At 44.0% G+C, this 20,758-nt stretch overlaps 1 protein-coding gene across 1 annotated transcript; it reads left to right on the top strand.

The window, feature by feature from the left end:
- Window positions 1–239: 239 nt before the first annotated feature.
- On the top strand, window positions 240–20,390 carry HKDC1 (hexokinase domain containing 1). The gene is made up of 18 exons (XM_009325802.1): window positions 240–302; window positions 4,216–4,378; window positions 6,900–7,048; window positions 7,140–7,259; window positions 8,037–8,132; window positions 9,494–9,593; window positions 10,456–10,639; window positions 11,216–11,371; window positions 12,144–12,377; window positions 13,086–13,390; window positions 13,699–13,847; window positions 13,936–14,055; window positions 15,758–15,853; window positions 15,945–16,044; window positions 17,050–17,233; window positions 17,925–18,080; window positions 18,832–19,065; window positions 19,716–20,390. The coding sequence occupies exons 1-18, from the start codon at window positions 240–242 to the stop codon at window positions 19,858–19,860; spliced, it is 2,754 nt and encodes a 917-aa protein (XP_009324077.1). The 3' UTR covers window positions 19,861–20,390.
- The last annotated feature ends 368 nt before the right edge of the window (window positions 20,391–20,758 follow it).

Raw genomic sequence — 20,758 nt, 5'->3', positions numbered from 1 at the left:
GAGGGAGGGACTTTGGGTTGATGGGAGGGGGTGATGCAAAGAGACAGAAGTTTAATCATTGAACTGATCACACTGGATGGATTTATTTCTGGACTCAATTTCCCAGGAACTCCACTATCTCACCCTGGGGGAAATGCCTCAGCTGAAGTTCCTCTAGCTCCAGCTTCGTGAATAAAGACCTGTCGCTTTGGAGTTACAGCAGCTCTGTCACTACTGACTCGTCCATCCGCTTCAAGAAAATGTTTGCCGTCCACTTGCTAGCTTTCCATTTCACAAAGCTAAAAGAGGATCAAATAAAAAAGGTAAGATGCAGCGTTAGCCGATTCCTGTTTTGAGAACTGTGTTACTCAGATACTGTGAGGTCTGCAGTATGTAATGCGGACTAGATAATGGCGTTATCTACTAAAGCCATACAGCCAAATGGGATAAGAAATATTTGGACCCTAAACCATCTGAGGAGTGTGGAAATAGGTCTGGTTAGTGCTTTTCCCTGCGCAGTTATAAGTTCTTTTCCAGTAATGGAGCAAATGATCTTCAGTAAGAAAAACTGGTGCTTAAACTTTATCTGGCATGGTGTAGTGTATTCCAGAGGGCAGAAAGGAACTTCTTGCTGAATTGCTTTGCAAGTGTAGTGTGAAGGACAGGATTTCTAAAGTTGAGTAGGAATCAGAGTCACTCACATTGTAGCAGGGGTAGGGAAAACTGGGGTCTTTGGGCCAGGTCTTCTGGGACTCAGGAGACAGTTCCAACCAGTGTTGGTGTGGGAGAAGTGCCTGTGCCTCCTCTCTGGTTGTCCAAACCTGGCTGATCACTCTGATGTGTATAGATGTGACCTTTAATTACAGTTGGAAAAGCTCAAGATGGCCCAGATCTGAAGCCATCAGTACTGCGAGTGAGCTGCCTAATGGTTGCTCTTCCCTAATCTACTTTCACTGCCATGCTGTAATGGGTTTTTGGCTCTCTATCGTAAGACTACGTGGGACCAGTGAGCTTCTTGGGTCAGAGGTCCTCTGGTTTCTAGACATGTCCCCTGCCGGTCCTCTGTTCTCCTGGCGTCTTCATTGAGTGCTTTCTGGTGGCCATTGCTGCCAGGCTCTGTCCTCTTGTTTTCCAGCCGGCTGGAGGTGGGACTGTCTGCAGATGCGTGGCAGTGCGGGAGATCTAAGGTCCTGGTGGGTAGATCTGCCTGCACCACTGAACTCATCAGTAAAGCGAGCGACCCTGGCTTGTCTTCTCTGTGCCCTTGCTTAAACATGGAGTGGCTTGTTCTTAGCGGGGCTTGTTCCACTAATTCTGCCTTGAAGAGAAGCATTCCAAGAGAGGTCCTGGTATCTCAACAGTCAGATGTCTCTGACTCTGTCTCTCAGTCATAGCCCTTTTATCCCCAGGGTTTAATACGATCAGAATGCCCTTTCCTTGTGTGAGGATCTGATCTAAGATCTCTCATCTAGACACCACTATTTCTTCCTACTTTTTACTAAGAAAGGGAGAGACCTTGTGGAGCAGTGCTTGGATGGAGTTGGCTCTTCAGAAAAACATCTAGAGTGTAGTTGAGGAAGGACTTCCCTGAAGTGAGGGCAGTGGTGGAGAGGAGGGGGCAGAGGGGTTCTGGCAAAGCCATTAAAAAAATTAAATCTTTCTGCTAGGTGCAAACTAGCCCTGCCTGAAGGCAAGAAAACGTGCTCTTTAAAGATGTCTTTTGAGAAGGCCTGGGTAGGCTGTATGGAGCGGAGGTGATTTCTCCCTAATTAGAAAGAAAGAATGCCTTCCCACCTCTCCCTCCCCAGGCTTATTTGCTCTTTGGTGGCAAGAACAAGAGCCTCCCTGCCATGAAAACAGTGCTATTTCCATAATTGAGGCAAGACACTTAAAAACAATGACTGTCCTTGTGCGGTGGGAGGGAGGCAGCAAGACAGAGTTTGATGTTGCATGGCCTGTCCATTCCTGTGTTTACAAGCAAATGGTATGTGAGCAGGCCCTTGCTCTGGTTGTAAATCAGGCTAGAGAGTCAACAGGCTTTCCTGGGCTCTGCCTTATCTTATCAGTCTTCTGAGAGGACTGTCTCCTGTGGTTGTAGGTAAACAGCGTGGGGAATGCAATTTCTGTGGGGAGCAGGGAGCTAGTGTCTGTCCTCTGCAAACAGAGATGTGGTCATTTTTATTACTGTTTAGTTTTTTTTCCAGAGTGACTTCTGTCACAAGGTTATTTGGGTCTATGTGAGAGTGCTGTATGTCTCCAGTCATTGTATTTTCTATTTTTTTTGTGTGTGTGTGCCCAAAAAAGCAGTGCTGGTGCTTGGGCTGAGATGGTGGATCCTACATAGTGATGGGGCCTCAAGCCTTGGAGGAAATCAAGTGCTTCTGCAAACCAGGGCTACAAAGAAAGATCTAAATAAAGACCTTTTCAAAGTATAGTTGTATCCAAAGGCAGCTGCTGCTCCTTGCCAATCGCATCTTGTAGCTTAAGACTTTCTCCTCTGTGTGTGTATCTTGCTGTTAGGTAAGTGCTAGAGTTACTTTCAGGGTCCTGGCTCTCTCAGGTGGGTCGTTGCTGACCATCAGTTTAAAATGGAACTGTGAATAGGCAATTGGTTTGTGCCTCATTAATATAGGTGGCCAGTCCAGATTACAGAAGAGGCAAATTTATCTACAACCTGCCTTCTCCTCTGTTTAAACAGTGCTACCTTTTAAATCCTGCCTTGTTGCCAGTGGGACTTGTTTTGTGCATGGTCTCCCAACTCTCCAGACCTCCCTGTGTAAATGGGACTGACTGAACAGATAAAGCAACGCTGCAACGTAGCCCATAGTGCAAGAGTGTGCATAGTAGTGAAGTGTTGGAAGCTGTCCCGCCTCTCTCCCCTGCCCACCATCTCTGGCCCTGAGCCTCATGTCATGGGGAGTAGGATGTTAACATGGATTACCCTCCAGGGGACATCCAGCTGTTTGGAGCACAGAAATATTATGTCTGCATCGTGTTTGTTCATACAGCACCAAAATCTGGCTCCCCAGTGGAAAAGCATTTGGATGCTGACAGATTATTCTTTTGCTGCGTTAATCCTTCATTGTACGCAGCTATGTAGTTTCTAGGTCACCTTACAGCCGTGTATCCAGCCCTGCAGGTAAATGTCAGTCCAAGCATAGTGTGGTCCTGAAGAAGAAAACCTTAAGTTTTGCCCCACTGAAGCTGTACAGAAACACTGGTTGGCTTCTCTACCAGTTTATCTGAATGAGTGTCTGCTACTTCATAGATGCTTTTGATTCCCTTTTAATTCGACTATCTTTTATTTCGATTGTATGCTGCGAGTTATAGACACTTAAGAAAGGATATTGACTGCACCCAAAAATGTGTTTTAGATGTAATCCTAGAATTGCAAGAGAATGGAGGGCAGAGCTGGGGTGAGAAACAGGCTTTGAGCTCCAGCCTGGCATGCCAACAAAGTTAATTGTCTGTGGAGTGAAGCAGTAGCTGAATAGATGTTTTCAGGTTGTGCCTGACATGCTTGGGTACTGACGGCATTTTCTGGACCTGACTCGGAGAGGTCAAATTCTCACCAGGTCGAGATGCTTTGCAGTTCTAGTTCATTACACCATCCGCTCCTCCTATACATGTAAAACCAGCTTGTTGGGGTCTCAACCAAGTCTCATGGGTTTATGTACTTTGGCAAGTTACTGAGCCATCGGAAAAGATGACTAACTTTTTGATAGTAATTCACCAAGGCTGCATTAAACATTTTCAAAACAAAGTTTTTATAAGAGTAAATGTTCTGATGATGTCCTGGAGCTTGCTTGCACTGATGATCATGGGAATTTAGGTGCTGAGGTCAAAAATGAAATGAACTTGTAGAATCAAGTGGGGTTTGCGTAGGTGGTATGCACACCTTCAGTCTGTTACATATGTGAAACTAATTCTTGTGTCTCCTTAGGGTCTGTTTAGCCTTATGTTCATCAGGCGGGTGGGAATGAGCAAAGTCATTCTTGTCCAGCAATATGCAGGGGTATTGCTGGAACTGGAGTTCAGGATTTTCAGATCCTTCATGCATGGCTAGAAAACCAGCACAAGTGGCTAGGAAGTTCCTGCATTTTCTCTGCTTGCAGGAAGCCTCCCAAGTACACATAGGACAGTCCTTCTGTAGCGTGAAAGCAGTGCTCATCCCAGCCAGCTGCTGAGCACTGAGGAGCCTGCATGTCTCCCGAGTAACATCTTTCATCTTTCCAGGTTGACAGGTACCTGTATCACATGCGTCTCTCCGACGATGTCTTGCTGGATGTGATGGCTCGCTTCCAGGCAGAGATGGTAAAGGGCCTGGGGAGAGACACGAACCCCACGGCAACAGTAAAAATGCTGCCGTCATTTGTGCGCTCGCTTCCCGATGGCTCAGGTGAGTTCCCCCTGCTCCATCACAAGAGTGCTGGTTTAGGAAGATGATGGATTGCTGCCAGTACTCAAGGACAGCACAGCAAAAACACGGGACAGGCAGTGACTTCGGGTTACTGTCTATCTCATGTTGAGAAAGCAGGTGTGTATTGAGGAGACAACAGCTTGGGGGAGTGCTGACAGAGAGTTTTTTCCCTGCACCAGGTGGATTTTGACCTAGTGCTGCTTTTTTGAGGAAAGGACCTAGTAAGTGCTCAGAAAACAGCCTCTTTCATCTGCAAGTGTGGCTGTACCTAGTGCAGGCCTTGCTGCAGGAGCTCTGGCTGGACATGACAAGGGCAGCCTCTACAGCTCAGACCCTGCAGTGCAGTGTGCTGCACGTGTGGGGATGTGGGCAATGCTGTGGCCCTGGTGTTCATGGAGCTACAGGGAAGACAGGATGCTGCAAAGTGGCAGCAACATTGTGTTCTCGGAGCTGTGATCCCCTCCTGGCTTCTGACAGCAAACTCTGCAGTGCTTTCTCTATTGCCCCAAAAAGTGATCCCCTCCTGCCCTTCCTTGCCTTCTGCATTGGGAAAATCTGCTTCTGGATCGGGTCTGCCAGGAAATAGCCTGCTCTGCTGCTGCAGCTGGATCCTTGTTTCCAGTTGCCCCTGAGACTTAAACAGAGACGGGGAGAGTGCAGTGGTGTCCTCTGGGAGGATGTGAGATAAAGTAGGATCTAAAAGCCTGTCTTGTTCAGAGAAGTGTGCACATCCAAAATAACTCTCTTGGCTCAGCTGGCTCCCAGCAGTGCAGGCTGACAGAAAATGATGTTTTTCCCAGGCTTAACCAAGTGTCTCAATTTGTACAGGACTCTGTGTCTGGCCTAGGTCAGGACTCAGTGTGTAACAGCTGTTCATGCAGAAAACTTAAGAGAAATGTTTGCTTTGTACCTCATTTCCACAGGACTTTATTCCCTCTGAAGGTAATTTTCCTACAATTAAATGAGAAATAACAACTTTAATGGCGTAAAGGGAACATTTGGAGGCTAGTCCGTTGAAATGAGGGATGTCTGAGAAAAATTACATACAATCCCCTCCAACTGCCCAGCTGGAACTGGGCACTCTTCTCTTTGCTGCTACCTTCATCAAAGAAAAAGAAATATTAGCTTAACCCTTGCTATCTCTGTGACCGTCACTGGTTCTGAGGTCTCACATGGCACTGACCCTGTCCTGAAATAGCAGGGAGACCCTGAGGTCAGGAGACTTGGAAAATTGCATGTAGTGTCATCGCTGTTGCAAGACTTCATGTTCTGCAAGGCCAGCTTTGGACAATGCTCTCCTGGCCTGTATGACCTTTCCGCTGTGTCAAGGACGTGCTGCAGAGTCAAGCTGGGCTATGTCTTATTGACACACTGCCTATTTTAAGTATCACATTGATTTTTCTATTTTTGCTCTCTTGCAAAATCCGTATTGGTTATTTTGTTTCCAGACAAAACTTCTAGCAAGTTTAAACACCTCGAGCTTGGCTGGATTTTCCTATTTGCAGTAGCAACGAACTTTCAGATTTTTCAATGCCATCAGTGTTGCTACCTGAAATGACCCATATGGAGCATCATCAGTTTTTAATCACTAAGGGATTCGTGGTCTGACTAATGTCACAGTTTACTGAGTAACCCAGTTTGCCTCCTCACCTTTGTGATATCTGACCATGGTAGATATTTCAGGTAGAATTTCCTGCTTCCTTCCCTTTCAGGGCCAAATTTGACAAAATTTAGTCAGGTGTTTGGACTGTGGGACAAAGATCACGCAAGGCTACACACATACCACTGCATTTACCTTCTCCTCTGTGTCGGATGAATAGATAATAGCTTTATTGTAGCAGTGAGGCCAAACTGTCCTTCCATCTGAGGTCTCCTGCTAGAGAAGAACGTGTTTGAGCTAAGAGTGCTGCTGACTGAGAAACAGAATGGTACTTTTACAGAAACACCTAAAGGCATTTGGAAATGCTTGTGTTGGTTGACTTTGAGTGGCAAATTAGTCTTGCCCCACTTGGAAGTTGGCTTCTGCAGTAGGGCCAAATCTTAACATGAGGCTGCAAATCCTGCATTCTTTATTGGATGTAGGTAATGCTCTCAAACTCCCATTTCCCCACACTTCAGGTGTATGGTTTTGCAGCCCCTGAGTGCTCTGGTTGGCTTCGCAGTTGCTTTGGGCCTCTCTTGCTGAAAAGCTTATCCCTCTGCAACTTGAAAACATGCTGCTGTGGAAGGAGCAGGGTGGGCAAAACCAGACTGCTAAATAAAAATTAAATTAGCTGCCGCATAGCAAGCTAACAGGAGGGACCTCATACCCTTGCTTAGGGTTGCCAGATCTCAGCCTCCCTGGTGATGCTCCCAGGCCTATGGGATAAGGACCTGGCATGATGGGGCAGGAGAGCCTGTGGCCGTGGTGAGGCAGGGGCCCTGGGCTGTGGCCTTCAGCATGGCATCTGGGCCATGCTTCTCGGCCATCACTGGTGACAGTTGCCCACTTGTGTTGCAGAGAAGGGTGACTTCCTTGCTGTTGACCTGGGTGGCTCCCAGTTTCGTGCCCACCAGGTGAAGGTGTTTGATGATGGGAAGCAGAGCAGCCAGCTGGAGAGCAAGTTTTACCCCACACCTAAGGAGGTCATACAGGGGAATGGAGCCGAGGTAGGGCATGCAGGGTCTTCTGTGATGGTGCTGTGCTTGAGCACATGCCTGCCGGACACAGCCTGACTCTTTCCTCTCCTTTCTCATGCAGCTCTTTGATTATGTTGCTGAGTGTCTGTTAGACTTCATGGAGACCAAAAACCTGAAGCATAAGAAGTTACCTCTTGGCTTTACATTTTCTTTTCCATGCAAACAGACCAAATTGGAAGAGGTAAGATACAAAAAGAAATATTGTTGGCAAGCCTAGCTCCTTGCAGAACATGGAGAAGCTATTGCATGGGAGTGTTATCCTGCGGCCTTTTCGTGGGGTCATTTTTACATAGCGCTCTGAAGAAGGCATGGATGACCATTAGCATTTAACTAGACGACTACTATTCAAAAAATAATTTCTGATATCAAGGCAACATGATCTTTAAAGCTATTCTTTTTCTTATTCAGTACCCAATTCCATAGTAACCTTGTGCCCTTGTGTGAAGACTGTTAGACTGTAAAACACATACTTTTGTGTCCTGAAGCATGTTTCTTTTTTAATCACTCTCATTCAATTTCTTTTTTACAGTTGATTCTAAATAGGAAAGACCTGTAGCTGAGCTGTTTGAGAGGCTGCATGGGGAAATGAAGGGCTGGTTGCAATTATTTTGTGGCCTCTTATTCTAGTCTCTCTTTTATTTCTAGGGATCTGTGCTTTGGGTCCCAGTCCTGCAAATGCTTTGTGCTTAATGCTATTAGTTTGAAGCCACACATGCTTTAAACAAAGCACAGGGAGATGCATCTGCAGGATTGGGACTTTATTACTGTACCTGTTTAGTTGTGTTTATGCTGACAGGCACCCCAAGGTGAGATGTTCTGCTGTGACTTATTTTGTCCCGCATTTTAATGTGTGGAGAGACATAGTGGGCTTCTCCACAGACTTTGATCTTGGCTGTTTTTGTGGCAGGTTTGTATGCTAAAGTTGGAGCTTTTGAGTCACTGGACTGTTACTTTGCAGGGGGTTCTTCTTGCCTGGACAAAACACTTCAAAGTCCGAGGAGTTCAAGACACAGATGTGGTCAGTGCTCTGCGCAAGGCCCTCCAGAAGCATAAGGCAAGTTTTGTACCTGCAGGAGGTGAACCTGAGTGGCCCCAGGTTGTCTTCCTGGGAGATCAGCTCTTTGTGTGTGGGTTGTTCTGGGAGTTGTTACTGGCTGTTCTTGAAGGATGTCTGACAAATGTCCAACATGGCTGTATATCTAGTAGATCTGTCTCCCCCTCGGAGCTGAAGCCGTGGAAGGGGACATGCAGCTGCAACTCAGGCTGCCCTGCGTCAGTCTAACAGTGATGGCAACTGCACACTGATAAACCAGGCTGGCTGTGCCAGTGGACCAGTATGGCCCCACTGTCTGTCTGAGCTAAAGGGAGCCTGTTGTGAACCTATTTGGTAAGATGTGGATACACACTGTGTTTCAGAGCCTGGCTTGTGGGGTGAAGGTTGGGAGGGGGAAGCTATCATCTCAAATTGTCACACCTAATTCTACCAGGGCTTGCCCATCCACTTCAATCTGTGGGATGGAGTGATTGATGGTAATTAAGGTCAGCAGTAAGACGTGATTAAAGCTGTCCTTGAACTAGTGTATATCTTTGAATAACATTATGTTTTAATATTTTGGAAAGCCTCGTTTTTCATGTTCGGCGCTATTGGTAACATCATCGAAGAAATAAAAAACATCTTTCCATATCTTGACATCTTTGTAGTAAAGAGGAAATTCCTGTTTTCTCACATGGTAAAAATCCAACCTTGGTTTTGGTTCACTTCTTTCTCTGCATCAGTCTTGCTGTATTTAGCAGGAACAAAGGACCTGAGACTTCCTGGGTGAAGTCTGACCCCCTGCTAGCGTTGGCATCTGAGTTACAAGAATTCTTTGATAACTTTGATTATACTTTATCAAGTTACCTCAGTGTGAAAGAAAAACTGCACAGCTCCGATGGAAAGGCTTTTTACTTGGGTATGATATTGGTGCACCTCCTTGTGTTGAATAGTTACATTTATGTATGTATATTTTCTGTCCCATTTGTTGGGATCTGTTCAGGGGGTAGGACATTATCCTTATCCTAGCATGAGCAAGCTACCAGAATGCAGTGCATAAGGACAGATACATGGGTGCTAGCATATCATAAAATTCAAACCAATAAGATGTTGCTTTTCTGGCAAATGAGGTTGGATTGGGGAAAAACAGATCATACGACCATGGTCCTGGCTGGCCAAGCACTTGAGAATTCAGAAATGTTTGTTACTTTACAGGGTTGTGGGTATAGTGTTATAAAAGGAAGTAGTGTGTCTTTCAACTGAAGAGCTTTCCTGAACCAGGCCTTCAAAGTACGACCCTGGAGTATGTTTGCATGCTGTTGCTTTAACACATGGGCTTTCTAAGCTTTTTTTCTGTTAATCACCCATCTTTATCCTATTAGGACATAGACATCGATGTTTTGGCACTGGTCAATGACACTGTGGGAACTATGATGACTTGCGGATATGATGACCAGCGCTGTGAAGTTGGACTCATAATTGGTAATTTTTTTCTGTTCACTAAATAGTTCCCCCCCCCCCCCCATTTGTTTAATCCTAACAAATCTGGACTAGAAGGGAGTGTCCCAGTACAGGAAAGAGCAGGAAGAAAATAGAAAAGACAATGGTCAGATTTTCAAGCCTGGCTGCCTTCTGTAAAGCAGCTGGTTTTATGCTGATCACATTGCCATCGAATACCACAGTCCCCGTTTTGTCTGGGTTCAGTTGTGACCAGCATACTAAACTTTTCTGCTGACTCTATAGAAAATTACTGTCTGTCTGTCCAGAGAAAGCTGAATTCCTCTCACGTCTGGTAGTTAGGATCAGCTACACTTTCTACAATGTCTCCACTTTGTGCACCATAGTGGCTTTTTTAAGGCACATAGAAGTATATTTGAAAAAGAAAAAATGTTTTTAAATAAGTCAAGCCTTAGATTAATTTCTAATACTTTCACTCACTGTGAAATGATTATTTAACAAGTGCAAGTGGCTTGATATTAGCATCCTGTACCACAGGGTTATGTATTTGTATTTTCTTCCAAAGACAATATATTGGCTTATTCCCAAACATGCGCCAGGGAGGTTTAGATTGGACATGAGGAAAAATTTCTTCACCGAAAGGGTTGTGAAGCATCGGAACAGGCTGCCCAGGGAAGTGGTTGAGTCACCATCCCTGGAAGTATTTAAAAGACGTGTAGATGCGGCACTTAGGGACATGGTTTAGTGGACATGGTGGTGGTGGGTTGACGGTTGGACTCAATGATCTTAGAGGTCCCTTCCAACCTTAATGATTCTATGATTCTATGTGGACTTAAAACAAACAAAAAGCAAACCTGGGACAAACAGGTAATTTATCTATGCACAGGGACTGGCACCAACGCGTGCTACATGGAGGAAATGAGGCACATCGATCTGGTGGAAGGTGATGAAGGGAGGATGTGCATTAACACAGAGTGGGGTGCCTTTGGAGATGATGGTGCTTTGGACGACCTCCGCACAGAATTTGATCGGGAGCTCGATCTGGGATCTCTCAATCCTGGAAAACAATTGTAAGTGATTCCCTGGCTGATTTGCCTTGGCAATCTGAGTTTTATGAGTGCATTTCCAGCGTATGCTAGGAGCCCCTTTGGAACAGGGATTGGGTTGAGTGAACCTGAGTTGACTTGAATCCTGGTCTTGTCTTTATCCAGATCTTTCCCTTCTGGGAAGGGTGGGTACCTTTCACATCTCCCTTGCCTCACAGGCCAAGGGATTGCTGCTGCAGTTGCTAATGCGTTGTTAAAAATAGGTGGTTGCTCTGGTATGATGCTGTAGAGGGGTAAAGAAGGAGGAGGAAGGTAAACAAAGGGCATATTTAAAGCCTGGTTCATCAAAACTGCTTCTACTTGGTGAGATGCTTGCAGGTCTTTTGAAAATTCTCTTTAATCACTCGCTTATCTTGAGGAGCTGTTGCTGGGTCCCAGGACCTCAGGATGGCATTCCATCTACAACTTAGCTCCCAAATCCCTTTTGTTCATGCTTAAATGTGATCAACCTGCATAAGAACATAAGATGCTCACACTTGAACTTTCCATAGCTCTGGCTAGCTGGTGAACACCTGTAATCCTTCCTGTGTCCCATTCCAGGTTTGAGAAGATGATCAGCAGCCTGTATTTGGGGGAACTTGTAAGACTCATTCTCCTAAAAATGACAAAGGAAGGTCTACTCTTCAATGGGAAAGTGTCAACAGCTCTGCTTACTAAGGGCAAGATCGAAATAAAACATGTGTCTGCAATGGAAAAGTAAGAACCTGCAATATGCTCTTTGAGAGTGGCTGTTAGTCTTTCACAAGCACGGCAGTGATAATTAACATGTAATTATAATCTGTGAGTACTGGGAACAATCCTGAACTGTTCAACTTGATTTTGCTTTTGCCTAGGAGAAAAGTTGATCTTTCTGTAAATAGGAATTGGTGGAAGATAAAGTTTTAGCAAAGTACCACAGTAGCAAATGTATTGTTAATCATCACAGATGCAGATTGTTTAAATAACCTCTTCAGAGACCTGAGCACATAGGACAATTGTTGTAGTTTTCAGCTTCTGTGATGTGGGAATACTGGGGTTGAGGAGATGTAGTACAGACTCTGGATCAGCTAATGGATGACTACATGCAAAACTGACAGATTCTCGTGTTTTGAAGAGGAATCCTGGTCCTCATTGTTACTCCAGAAATAATTTTCTTTGTTGTATTGGGTGAAGCTGTACATCTATTCCTGTGCTCTCCTTCTATGGACTAAATATTTTATCCTGTTTTCTTCTTGGCTAGCTAATTGGTATGTCTCACCAAAAACTGAACCCCAGGAAGCAGCCTCTCAAAAGTCTGGTCTCTCCCCTGGGTACTTTTGGGAATAGTGCAGAAAAGACATTACTGGTTTATGGGAACCAATTATGATGCTGCCTGATAGGTTGTGCCCTGGTCTTCTCTCATTTTTTTTTGAGCCAACGTGAAGATATTGATTTATGTGCTGCCGTAATATCCTTGCATTAGATGATGCGTTCCTTTGTTTTGGGGTAGATATAAGGAAGGTCTGAGCAACACAAAAGAGATCCTTACAGAGCTGAACCTGTTTCCCTCTGAAGAGGACTGCATTGCTGTTCAGCATGTCTGCACCATCGTTTCCTTCCGTTCAGCCAACCTCTGTGCTGCCACCTTAGCAGCCATACTGACCCGACTGAGAGAGAATAAAAAACTGTTAAGGATGCGAACCACTGTTGGGATTGATGGGGGACTCTATAAAACCCACCCCCAGTAAGTAACTAAAGAAGATTTGGTAATTGCTGGCCACATGTTGATGTTGCAGAGAGTCTCCATCTGCATATATGTATGGCTTTTCAGACAACTGCTGGTTTTGCTGCAGGGTTAGGGTGAGATCTGGTGGAGTGCGGAGGATCAAACTGGCTTAATTATTGCAAAGCTGTCTCAGGAGCTTTAGAACTTAGGGTCGGGTGGGAACAACATGACACATGGGATAATGGTGTCTGGGGAAGAGCAATTGATTCCTCAAGTGACTCCTGAGCCTCCAGGGCACTTGCAGTTCACTGTGGGTTTTTTCTTTTCTTTCTTTCTTTCTCCGCCCCATTTTTGAACCTATGCTTTCCCAAACTGGAAACTTTCCCAAACATTTCTCCCAAACTGGATGGAAGTCTGATTCCAGATGGAGACTCTCACCCTCTGTTTGTGATTGTGACTCTCCACTGTTGCCTGGCTTTTCTCCAGTGTCCCTCTCCCTTGACATTGACACTTGTCTTCATGTTCCTATAAGTGTACATGTTCTGCAGAATAGCCAGAAATCAGGATCATTGTACCTATCTCCTAGACCGGTTTCTGACCTTGTGCTCCTCTTGACTGTGCTTCAGCATTTGTGCTGTTGGATGTGTGCATGTATTGGAAGTGTATGTGAAGTAAACCATGCATGAAATGCCTGTGAGAGTCTAAAGAAACTCTCTGTTCCTGTAGATATGCCAAACGTCTGCACAAGGTGGTGAGAAGGCTGGTCCCAAACTGTGATGTTCGGTTCCTCCTCTCTGTGAGCGGCAGTGGGAAGGGGGCTGCCATGGTCACAGCGGTGGCATACAGGCTGGCCGCTCAGCGCAAGCAAATCGATGCTGCTCTCGCACCATTTCTGCTGTCCCTGGAGACCCTCAGAGAAGTTAAGAACAAAATGAGGACCGAGCTGGAATACGGGCTAAAGCGAGAGACGCAAGCCAGTGCCACAGTGAAGATGTTACCCACATATGTCTGTGGGACACCAGATGGAACAGGTGAAGTCATTTCCTGATCACCTGGAGGTGGTTCAGGAAAGTTGCTTGTCTGTTTTCTGGGGGAAATATGCTAATTATTCTGGCAAATGCCAAGGTGATTTATGTTGGCAAACCAGTGCTTCCTGCGATGTTATCTAGCTGGACCTTCAGTGCCATGCTAGCATGCTGATGGGATAAATGCCATAGGGAGCAGCATGCTGTCATTGGCACAGATGAAGTTTCCTGGGGATGTGTGGCAGAGAGTGCCATTCTGACTGGCAAACATGCTACGAGAAGCACCAAAATGGAATACTTTTCTTCTCTTACAGAGAAAGGAAAGTTCCTTGCCCTTGATCTTGGTGGGACAAATTTCAGGGTTCTGCTGGTCAAAATCAGAAGCGGGAGAAGAAGATCAGTGCAAATGTATAACAAAATCTTTGCCATTCCTTTGGAGATCATGCAAGGGACGGGGGAAGAGGTAACCTCTAATGAATGTTTAGTTGATCCAGCCAAGGCCCATTGCATGGGATTACTGTGAGATTTATATGCTTTTTCTTTCCTTCCAGCTCTTTGACCATATTGTCCAGTGCATAGCAGACTTTCTGGAGTATATGGGGATTAAAGGTGCTCGACTGCCTCTGGGCTTCACCTTCTCCTTCCCATGCAGGCAAGCCAGTATTGACAAGGTGAGAACTGCAACACAGAATGGGTCAAATGGCAGCTGTGCAACTGCTTGGTAAATGACATCATTTTGGGTGAGGGTGACTTGTTGGTTTGGAGATTACAAGCAAAAAGCTATTCTTCTAAATGTTTTCTTCCAAGTAGGACTTTACAAGGTTGAAAAGAGATATATATATATATATATATATATGCGTGCAAATTAGTCTTTGGAGAGAATATTTCACCTGTTTTATGGGGATGTTATTACTCTTCTGTGCAAATTAGTTGTGTTTCATGAGAAAGTTATCATCCTATATGCATATGGGAAGTAGAACTTTCACCTCTTGTATCTGATAAGAGATGGATGTTACTTGCTTTTATTGTATAAAGATTAAGCCCTTATGATAGCAAAATGACTACATATTTTTAATAGCCCAGGAATCTCTTATGCTGCCTTAACTCTTCAATGGCAAGAGATAACAGATGCCTCCTTCTACTTGCTCAGCTACAATCCCAGAGTGTTTTCCTAACTGTGTTGCACAGCTCTGACTGCATAGCTTCTGCACTACGTTAGTTTCTTTTTGTTGAGTGTCAGTGGGCAGAACTGACCTTGCTTTGTTCAGCTTGGAAGGGTTGGCTTTTTGGCAGATAAATATCTTCATCTTTCCGGATCTGACGTAAGAAAAAAATAGAATAAAAAAAATCAAATTCAGGAAGAAATAATTCTCAATTATTTTGATGCATTTCCAAAGAGGGGCAGGGGAGGTTGTGCTACTTAATTCTAGTCAAATATGTAGGATAGTGGGGAAATGAGAGACTGCTATTTTACTGAATGTTTTTATGTCCTGGTGGGTTTCACCATAGCTTCTAAGTCTAGAAGCTAGTCTTCTCTGTCGCAATTTTCAGAACACAGTTGACAGTATAGCAGTAGGACTTGGCTATTTGTGGGGAGACCACTCAACATGCCTTCCAAACCTACAGCATATTATTTAGGTCTTGAAAAATGATGAGGAAACAAATTCCACAGCAGTGGTGGCAAACTGAGTGAGACACAGGGGACCCTCATAGTGTCAGGGTCCCACAGTATGTTGCCCTGTGTGTTTGGTCTTTTACTGTTGCTAGAACTTGAGGGTTTTATTAAGAGCAGCTTTTCTCCCAGTTGCCCTCTTTTTTTTTCTTATTTGGACAGACAGTTCAGAGCCAGTTATCAAGCGGAAGGCTAATTACTTGATGTAACCTGGAAATCTACTTCTGTCAGGCCAGGTCACTGTCCAAAAAGAAACAAATCAGTGTTGCCTGGAGTAGTGGGATCATACCAAGTGTCCTTCAGTAAATGAGCCAAAAATTAACAGTAGATGTTCATTAATGTTTGTTGGGTGTTTATTTATTTACAGCAAAAGTATTTTTTACAGTCTTTCCCCCACAGATAATGCAATGGCTACGTGCACAGGAGGTGAGATGAGAAGGTTTTCCAAATGAGAGCGTAAGAGGGTACTGAGTTGGCAGTGTCTTGATAAGTAGCTGAGTAAACCTGGAGTCACTACCGTCAGCAGCTGAGTAACAAAGATACATGTGCACACACTCTGCACTAGACACTCACAGTAACCTGTCCAGGGAATTACATTATTTAAAAAAAAGGGGGGGAGGTTGGAGACAAGAAAAGATTGATGTTTGGAACATAGTCTTCTCTCTATCTTCACTTACGATTTTCTTCCTCTTCTGTTTCAGGGAACGCTTGTGGGATGGACAAAAGGTTTCAAGGCAACAGACTGTGAGGGGGAAGATGTTGTTGATATGCTGAGAGAGGCTATCAGGAGAAGAAATGTGAGCTATTCTTTTCTGCTCTTCTTGGTGTATTTAATGCACCCTCCCTCTTCCTCCAGGACCTCACTACTGATTGTGACTTGTGTTTTAGGAGTTTGACTTGGACATTGTAGCAGTGGTGAATGACACCGTTGGGACAATGATGACATGCGGATATGAGGATCCAAACTGTGAGATTGGCCTTATCGCAGGTACAGTGATATTCAAGTGACCACTATAAGAAGAAAGCATGTACGCAGGTGCTAGGCTTCACACCCTATTTTGGAATTTGTAAAACAACATCTTTTATTTGAGGGTGATGCATGGTGTTACTAGTCACTTGGGGTTCTTGGCAGATTTGTATGGTATTCAACAGAGAACATAATAACACCTGTAGCAGATAGGATCCTGAATCTGTTGGACTTTTGATCCTATCTCTGATGGTTCTGAACAAGTGTATGCATGGTAAAAGAATATGAGAACAGTCGATAGAGCATGAATCCTTGTTTTGACAAGTGTATTGATATTTACTGTGTAGCCAGGTCATAGGCCTTCGAACAAGAAAATATTTTTAAAAATCTGAATGAATTCTTTCTAGGCTTTCTAGATGATTCCCCCAGTAGGTCTCTCCAAGTTTTCAGCCAGAAATACATCTAAGCATGTAAGATCTGAAGCTCCAGTTGGAAAATAGACTCTTCTGGCTGGCTAAGTGCACCAGCTATCTCATTTTGTTTGGAGAACTGTTCCTTCTATCAGTTAATGTAACCCATGTTGCAAGTGATTGAGGCTCTGTTCACCAACTCATTTCAGACTTGGTAGCTGCTTGACTGGCTGCTAGGCTCTTGGCAGTGTTTCCTTTTGGGAGCATGCTGTCATGCAAGATGATTTGTGGTGCATTACAACCAGACTGGCAGCAATGACTGATCAGTGCTTGCCAACGATTGCAAAGTCATTTCTGACCTGTAACAGTCAGTCTTCATTCCTCTGGGCTGGGAATTTTCTGCGCAGGACCCATTTTATTTGGTAACATTCTGTTGTGATAAATTACAGCACTCAGCATTACTGGCTAGCACTTGCTTCTGTAAGATATGGAGAGATCTTTGAAATTTGGGATATGGAGAAGAGAGCTTTTAAGATGATTGCTGCAATCATCTTCCATGTGTTTCAGCTGCTACTTCACTTTTCTGGCTGAAGCCTTGTCGTTTCTTTCCTCCTAGGAACGGGTAGCAATGTGTGCTACATGGAGGACATGAAAAACATAGAAATAGTGGAAGGGAATGAAGGAAAAATGTGCATTAATACAGAATGGGGAGGATTTGGTGACAATGGCTGCATTGACAACATCAGAACACAATATGATAAAGAAGTAGATGAAGGCTCACTAAACCCAGGGAAACAGAGGTAAATGTGATGGTCCTGATGCTAAGAGCCTGATGAAGTCAGTCTTCGAGACACACTGGCTGCTTTTTAAAACGTGCTTAATGAATGAATAATCAGAAAGGAAATTTTAATATTACATTTCATTTGTTGCATGGTAAGTAATGCAGATATCCAGAAAAAACCCAAAGATGTACATTGTTTCTGTTACCACAGCACTGTTTTCACCTTACCAAACAGTGCAGCTCTTAAGATTTCCCTGCAAAGTGTAGGCCTTGCTGTGTTCCTCCTCTTGGAGTGTTTTTTCAAAGGTTAAATACAAGTCATGCAAGAGGATAAACTGAACCTGACCGTTCTTTGTTTGGTAAAGACATCATTGATTACATATGACTCACTGGTGAATGCATGGGGGAGACAGGGAAATGTTTTGCTTCAGTGTGGACTCTGGCTTTAACACTATGTTCTGTTTAATATTGCAAGGTTTTTTTCTAGTTCTGTTACCTTTTAACATAGGTAGATATGTTGTAATTAATGTTTGCACTTGAAGTCACTGCAACAGATTTTGATGGTTGAAAGATGGAGTTCAATGGCTATTGCTCTGCAAGCTTTTATGCTTTTTTGAGAGTTGATAGGGCATGTACATACCATTCATGTTAATCAGAGCTAACATGCCATCTCTTTAAAAGCACTTTTTTTTTCTTCTATAACATAACAGGTATGAAAAAATGACCAGTGGAATGTACCTAGGTGAAATAGTAAGGCAAATTTTGATTGACTTAACCAAACAAGGACTGCTGTTCAGAGGACAGATTTCGGAATCACTCAGGAAAAGAGGCATATTTGAAACAAAATTCCTGTCTCAGATTGAGAGGTAAAGTTGTTAGATTTACATGGTTTAAATCCTTAAGGTCTTCTGGGACCTCTAGAAAATAATCTTCTGCAAGTGTGTGGAGCCCTTTCCTTCAAGAAGTCAGTTATAGTTTTCTCTGCGCACCTCCCCCCATCCCCAGGATAAAAGCCAAAAACGAGGAACTGGGGGAGTTCCGGAATTATTCTGTAATTATATGAGTTATAATTTCCTGTCCACACAGCTGCGTTATCTTGGATGCCTTAACCCTCAAGCATGACTATACTCGGCGTGTTTCTTGTAGGACTTGAAATAGTACTTACTTAAAAAATAAAAAGTCAGTGATATATGAATACTCCATGAATATGTGCTTACCTACATATCTGTGCATGATTGCAATGGTCTTCCAGGCTATCTGAAATCCTTTCTACTGTTGAAAACTTTGGAAAGTAGTGTCTCAGCCTTGAGATCAAAAATAACACAGTCAGGTGGCTGATCTGGCTCGGCTCCCTCATGACTTTGGGAGTTAGGTGAATAACTACTGTTTGTGCCTTCTGGAAATACAGTCTAACATAGCAAAGGGCATGCCAGGAGCAAGTTTTCAATCTGAATTCAGGCTGGAATCTGCCTTGAAACAATTGCAGAGTGTTAGATTTGGAGAAGTGGTCCCATTTCATTTGAATCATGGCAGAGTCTCAGCTGTAAGACTTTAATTTGCATGCCTGCTGAAGCTTCCCCTAATGCCTTTCTCCTGCATGTGTTTCCCTCTGCGCAGTGACCGGCTCGCCCTCCTCCAGGTCCGGCGAATTCTGCAGCAGCTCGGCCTGGACAGCACGTGTGAAGACAGCATCATTGTGAAAGAGGTGTGTGGAGCTGTTTCAAAAAGAGCCGCCCAGCTCTGTGGGGCAGGACTGGCGGCTATTGTAGAGAAGAAGAGAGAAAACCGAGGTGTGGAGCACTTGCAAATCACCGTTGGAGTAGATGGGACTTTGTACAAGCTCCATCCACAGTGAGTACCTTGGTACCACTTCCCTTTGCTGTTTGCACATTTCCACTGTGAAAACGTACCAAGCTGTACCAGCTTTCCGCGAGATGATAAAAAATGAGAGAGAGGATAAAGATCTACGTATTTCTCTGCATCCTGTCATTTCCCTTGCCTAGCCAAGGGATCAAAAATTGCAAAGTCAAGTCCAGTTATCACTGGGAGGCTCTTTTCTCTGGGCTGTTGAGTGAACTTACTCTTCTAATATTTATTTTCCAATGTTTTGGGGGATTTCTGCAGGATCTGGGTGTCCCAGATGGAAGCCTGTGTTGAGTTTTTGGAGTTGGGTAAACGTTTTGTGAGCAAGGCCTAGAAGTAGATGCATTAGCTTTTGAGTTGGGAGAAGAGAGCCTCCTCCATGATCTCTAAAGGCAAAGGGGGTGTCTGGCATCATGCTGAACAAAATTAAAGTGGAGAAACAGGAATTAAAATCTGATTGTGTACAGAAACTTGGCTCTTTCATGAATAGGAGGAAAAACAAACAGAAAGGGGTGCTGTGGAGAACCAGTGGAAGATGTTGGCTGAGGTTACGGTTCCTTGCTAATAGATAAATACAAAGTTCTCAGACCAGAAAGCGGCTGCTAACATGTTCTGTTCTTCTCTCCCTTCCCTTTCAGTTTTTCTAGGGTCCTGCGGGAAACAGTGAAGGAACTGGCACCTCAGTGTGATGTGACTTTCATGCTTTCTGAAGATGGAAGTGGGAAGGGAGCTGCCCTCATTACTGCAGTAGCAAAAAGATTGCATAATGTTGGACAGAAGTAAAAATGAGAGGTCAAGTAATTTCAGCACTGCCAGGCATGTGCACTAGAGATTTGCTGAGTGGTGATTCAAGATAGCTTTGCCAGACACCAGTACACAGGTACCTGTTTTCAGGGAGCAGCTGGTTTTTGACCAACCAGGATTGTGGATTTTTGTCCTTTGATAACTTGGATTGGGTGTTTCTGCTCCCCACTGGCATTATGTCTTGGCATACCGCAATCTACTCAGTTCTGTACTTCCTGCAAGCATCTATAATGCACATGGGAGAATGAAAACAAAACAAACAAACAAAACAAAAAGAAATCAACCCCAAATGTGTCTTTTTAAAATGGCTTAATTAAGCTACTTCACCACAACTGAGTTTATCACCAGTTTCTTAGGATTTGTGTGTGTTTCAGTTTTGGTTTGGCCTGGCTCAAGGAATATTGGGATCCTGATGTTGCACCTATCTAGTGGACATGTTTATTCAATGCTTCACAGGTTTTACAATAAATCTGCAGGTAAAATAAATTAATGGACTTTGGTCAGTGATGCTCCCTCCTCCGCTATATTGGTTGCAAGTACATTGTAATGTAATACTTCCCTGAGTACAGGAGGCATGTTTAGTAGATGAATGTAAAGGAAAAAAATATGATTCCACAAAATACCAGTTTGTGTCAAAATACATTAGTGCATCTGAGTGCACATAAACCTAAACCAACACTGGATGGATTCTGACTGTGACTGATTCTTTTGATACTGGGGGAAAGAGAGAATGTAGAAGTAGCTACAGGGTCTGCTATGTCTATGTCAGGGCTACATAGAGAGTATCAAATCTGTTCATCTTTTGGGCTGCCAAAATAGCTGTGTAGAGAGAAAAAAAATCATCACCTGAATTTCTGAAATTCCCTTCTGTGTCTTC

Source organism: Pygoscelis adeliae, unplaced genomic scaffold (genome assembly GCF_000699105.1).
Source record: "Pygoscelis adeliae isolate BGI_AS28 unplaced genomic scaffold, ASM69910v1 Scaffold4, whole genome shotgun sequence".
Lineage (NCBI taxonomy): Eukaryota > Metazoa > Chordata > Aves > Sphenisciformes > Spheniscidae > Pygoscelis > Pygoscelis adeliae.
This window is presented reverse-complemented; position numbering and strand designations above follow the sequence as displayed.